Source organism: Octopus sinensis, linkage group LG12 (assembly GCF_006345805.1).
Source record: "Octopus sinensis linkage group LG12, ASM634580v1, whole genome shotgun sequence".
In the NCBI taxonomy this organism is placed as follows: Eukaryota; Metazoa; Mollusca; class Cephalopoda; order Octopoda; family Octopodidae; genus Octopus; species Octopus sinensis.
The window spans coordinates 59,301,731-59,306,730 of NC_043008.1; the positions used below are offsets into that span (position 1 = coordinate 59,301,731).

Genomic DNA, 5,000 nt, shown 5'->3' on the forward strand with positions numbered 1-5,000 from the left:
GACGAGACAAACAAGGACAGACAAACGGATTAAGTCGATTATATCGACCCCAATGCGTAACTGGTATTTATTTAATCGACCCCGAAAGGATGAAAGGCAAAGTCGACTTCGGCGGAATTTGAACTAAGAACGTAACGGCAGATGAAATACTGCAAAGCATTTCGCCGGGCGCGCTAACGTTTCTGCAAGTTCGCCGCATGTATTTGTTGGTTAATTAACTAAGAAATTGTCTAATGATAAACATATAAAACTGAACCAGCCTTTAGCTGACATGGTGCAAGATTTTCCGCATGCACAAGAGGAAAGAACTAGTAATCGGTCGCATTTTTCGCTGGTGATCAAAATTAAACAAGCGCACTAACTATTACAATACAACTAACTAAAGTTAGTCCGTACCGGCAACAACCAGCAAAATTCAACGCTAAAACTACCTTGAATTTTCCCATCACCACCCTCACCCCTAATTGTGCAAGAACATGTGGAGGGGGGGTCCCGAATCATTTGCAGGTACAACTAAGCACTAACTCTCAAATAACAGCATCGAGAGAATTATTGTTAACAACGGCGGAGAATGAGAGACTGAGTTATTGAAATCTTAGATGTGTGCTGCTGAAGTGTGGCAAGTACACAATTTTGTAATATTGCTGCAAAAATAAGTACGTTACATATTGTGAAAGAATGACGAAATTTACCTCGGAGATAAAAGAGTTACTCTTCGGTTGTACATACGTATAACCATTTGTACAGGGTAGACTCAAAATTGTGGAATTCGTAAGAGTGTTACTTGATATCACGTTAACCGAACACTGGCCGTATTCTAACCAAGTAGCATTGTTGCTGCTGCTGGAACTCATCAGCTCTTGGATTTCGTAAGGTAGTATACTGCTGTTATCATAAGCTCGACATTGAAAATCTGGTTTCATTCCTAATAAAAAGAGAGAAAAAAAGAGTTAAGAAGCCTGTCGTATATATATATATATATATATATATATATATATATATATATATATATATATATATATGTATGTATATAAACTGTACTGGGAGAAAAAGAAACGAAACGAAACGAAACGGAACGAATCGAATCGAATCGACGCGAAGGCGCTCAGTCATACAATAGTGTAATAAATAAAATATATGCATACATACATATATGTACGTACCTACATCTACATGTATATATACATGCATATATAAATATATATACGTGAGTACAGGACACCACAAATAGACGCAGAACTCAACGAGAACGAAAACGTAAAAACAAGCATGGAACGAACCTTTTTTACAAAGAAAAAACAGAGTACTAGACAAACTACACAAGGAAAAATCCCCTTCATCAGCTGTCCCTAGTTCAACTCCAGCGTGTTTCGAAGGTGTATGTGTGTGTATGTGTTTGTGTGTCTGTGTTTGTCCCCCTAGCATTGCTTGACAACCGATGCTGGTGTGTTTACGTCCCCGTCACTTAGCGGTTCGGCAAAAGAGACCGATAGAATAAGTACCGGGCTTACAAAGAATAAGTCCCGGGGTCGATTTGCTCGACCAAAGGCGGTGCTCCAGCATGACCGCAGTCAAATGACTGAAACAAGTAAAAAGAGTAAAGAGTAATTGAAAACATGGAGATGATGTCATTGGTGTCGAAAATAGCTGGCAGGCTGGGGAAAAAATTTGTTATTACCGATGGAAGTAATGTTGGTTCAAAATAGCATTCTGCATATCATACTTAATGTAATTTGTTAATTACTTCTATTTTTAGATTTGTTTTATCAGAAGATACAAAGCATGCGGTTGTTACTCGATAGTTGGTACTGATGACGTGCAAAAACACAGAAATCATGATTTAGCAATTCCACCATAGCTTCTTCGCACTTCGAATCTTCTACTGATGCATTTCTGATTTTTTTTCTTTCTTTTCTTTTTTTTTTTAGTTTTGTATGTCTATACGGAATGCTTTCTCGAGACGAATACCCAGTTTTGTGACTGTCTACAATGTATCCACATTAAGATGTACAAAATGATTATGTAATTAATAACGTATACAAAAAACACATTCACACGCACACACGCACACACACACACGCACACACACACACACACACACACACACACACACGCACACACACACGCTCACACACATATATATATATATACACCTATACACGAGAAGGTGCCGAAGAGTTCTCGTCTTTGGGTAAAAGAAAATACAGGAGGATCAGTTAATCATGATTTTATAAGACCTGTTGAGGCTTGCGAAGACCTGTTGAGGCAAGTGAAATCGAAATCGATCAAAAATCAATGGAAATTGTAGTTGTGATACCAGTGCCAGTGGCACGTAAAAGAACCATCCGAACGTTGCCAGCGCCACCTCGACTGGCCGCCGTACCGGTGGCACGTAAAAAGCACCAACCGATCGTGGCCATTGCCAGCTTCGACTGGCCGCCGTACCGGTGGCACGTAAAAAGCACCAACCGATCGTGGCCGTTGCCAGCTTCGACTGGCCTCCGTACCGGTGGCACATAAAAAGCACTAACCGATCGTGGCCGTTGCCAGCCTCGCCTGGCACCTGTGCCGGTGGCACGTAAAAAGAACCCACTCCACTCACGAAATGGTTGGCGTTAGGAAGGGCATCCAGCTGTAGAAACACTGCCTGATCAGACTGGGCCTGGTGCAGCCTCCTGGCTTCCCAGACCACAGTCGAACCGGCCAACCCATGCTAGAATGAAAAGTGGACGTTAAACGATGATGATGATGATGATGATGATTATGATGATTCTACCTTCAGATTCACACAGTGGTCCTTCAGTTTTTCTAAGCCCTGTAACCGAATTCAGAATGTTGGGTCTCTAACCAAGCCTTTCGTGATACCCCTAAAGCCAGGAACTTTACAGTGAGCCGTGCATCATGAAGCCGAAACGATTGCTGGGATAATAAATGCTTTTTGTTTCAGTCCATCTTCTCTATTAATCTTTAAAACATACCCTACGTGAACCCTGGAATATCTGGATGCAGATCCAACAACGAGTGCAAAGTATCGCTGATGACGCCTGGTAGCCATAAGGGGTGAACGTGCTCCGCAGACACATTACATGGGACTTACCCTGAGGGATTTGGATACTGTGTTTAACGCCCTACTTTCTAAACCTGAATTCCTTAACTTTAAATTCGACCTACATATATACTAACACAACACAAAATATGTTAAAGAAATACTTCTAATAGAGTGTGTGTGTGTGTGTGTGTGTGTGTGTGTGTGTGTGTGTGTGTGGTGTGTGTGTGTGTGTGTGTGCACTTGTATCTCTGAGTGCATGTGCAAAGTCTCAGAAAACTGAAGTGTAAATCTGAAGGGCATGAACGGACTCCATTGGAACACTGGTAAAAAATTAAAAAAAGACTCGAGTTTGTATCCTGGACGAAATGCCGCTAAGCATTTTCCAGGCGTGCTAACCATTCTGCCAGCTCACTGCAAGAAATGCTTTCGCATATTTCTAAACCTTCAATAAAACAACACATTCAAATTTTTGCTGAAACGATGGATCTCGGAGTTGATAAAGCTGTAAATTAAAGGGAGTAAGGGTTTTCGATAAAAGTTTAGAATTTATTATGATGAAAATAATATATAATTATCACTGATAAGAATAAAGTTTCTAAAATAGATTAAGAAATTCGAAGAGTTGTTCTGCCTTTGAGTGGTAGAACGTCTCATGTGTTTACAGATGTTGTTTGTATCTCACGGGTGCCTTAGACTTTTTCTATCCAAAGGGCTGACTTAAACATTAACTCAGTATTAGTTATAGCTTTATCTGCATCAAGATCCACAGTTTCAAAACCGAATTGTTTCACGTTCTCTCGAACTTTCTAAATTCTTATGACGTCAACAACTTTCAACTCCTTATTTTTCCTTCATTGTAATTGTAAAACGAATTTGAAATACAAGTCCGAGATGACATATACGAATGAAATGTTATTCATCATACTGTTAGTGTCTTATCTTTGATCTAGTGATTATATCTGATCCAGTTCTCAACTGGTAATTATTTTATCGGCCTAACCTTGAAAGGCCTAAATGCAAAATGGACTCCTGCAAATTTTGAACTCAGAACCTAAAAAACAGAAGAAAGGCTGCGAAGCTTTCCCCCAGTGTGCTACTGGTACTTCCGGCTCGCCACCTTGTAAACACGATAAATTAAGATCGTGTAATATTGCGAAATTTTCATCTATTCCCAGTCATCGAAAATCTGGATCCATAAAGATTTTGAGCCCACGAGCTAGTACATGTCTACCTATTTCTTTATTACCCACAAGGGGTTAAACATAGAGGGGACAAACAACGACAGACATAGGTATTAAGTCGATTACATCGACCCCAGTGCGTAACTGGTACTTAATTTATCGACCCCGAAAGGATGAAAGGTAAAGTCGACCTCGGCGGAATTTGAACTCACAACGTAACGGCAGACGAATACGGCTACGCATTTCGCCCGGCGCGCTAACGTTTCTGCCAGCTCGCCGCTAGTACATGTCTACCATCTACCCCTAAGTTGACAGCAAGTCGCATAGAGCGCATGTGTAACAGAACCTGTACTCAGACAAAGCGTTTGCTTAGGATTAAATATTCCTGTTGGATCAAGATTTTGGTGATCTTTGGGAATTCAAGACATCTGCGTTCTCGCAAAGACGAGACCGACACTTCATTCGGTTTTATGCGGTCTCTTTAATTCCACTTATAGTCGAAAGCGGTGCATACGAATTTGATGTATATGAGTTTTACCGTTCGTCCGAAAGCAAGTGTCGGCTTTATACGATTGCTGGACTGTATTGGTGCAAAACGGCGGAGATTAAAGTAAGCAAATGCTACCGGAACAATTGTGTACCATTCTTTACGACATTCCGGATACAATACGTTACCAAATATGCAAAAAAAAACAACAACAACAAAAAAGCAAAAATGCGGGATCTCATGGCTCGGTGTTGGCTTCACACGTGTATAGGTGACTATTCCT

General features: G+C 40.6%; 1 protein-coding gene across 1 annotated transcript in view; it reads right to left on the reverse strand.

Annotated features, from left to right (window-relative positions):
* Nucleotides 1-5,000, reverse strand: part of LOC115218064 (solute carrier family 22 member 3-like) — a 44,590-nt gene that overhangs the window by 37,870 nt on the left and 1,720 nt on the right. Inside the window, exon 2 of the mRNA XM_029787833.2 lies at nucleotides 693-925. Coding sequence (XP_029643693.1) covers nucleotides 693-925 — 233 coding nt within the window. The remainder of the gene's footprint in view (nucleotides 1-692; nucleotides 926-5,000) is intronic.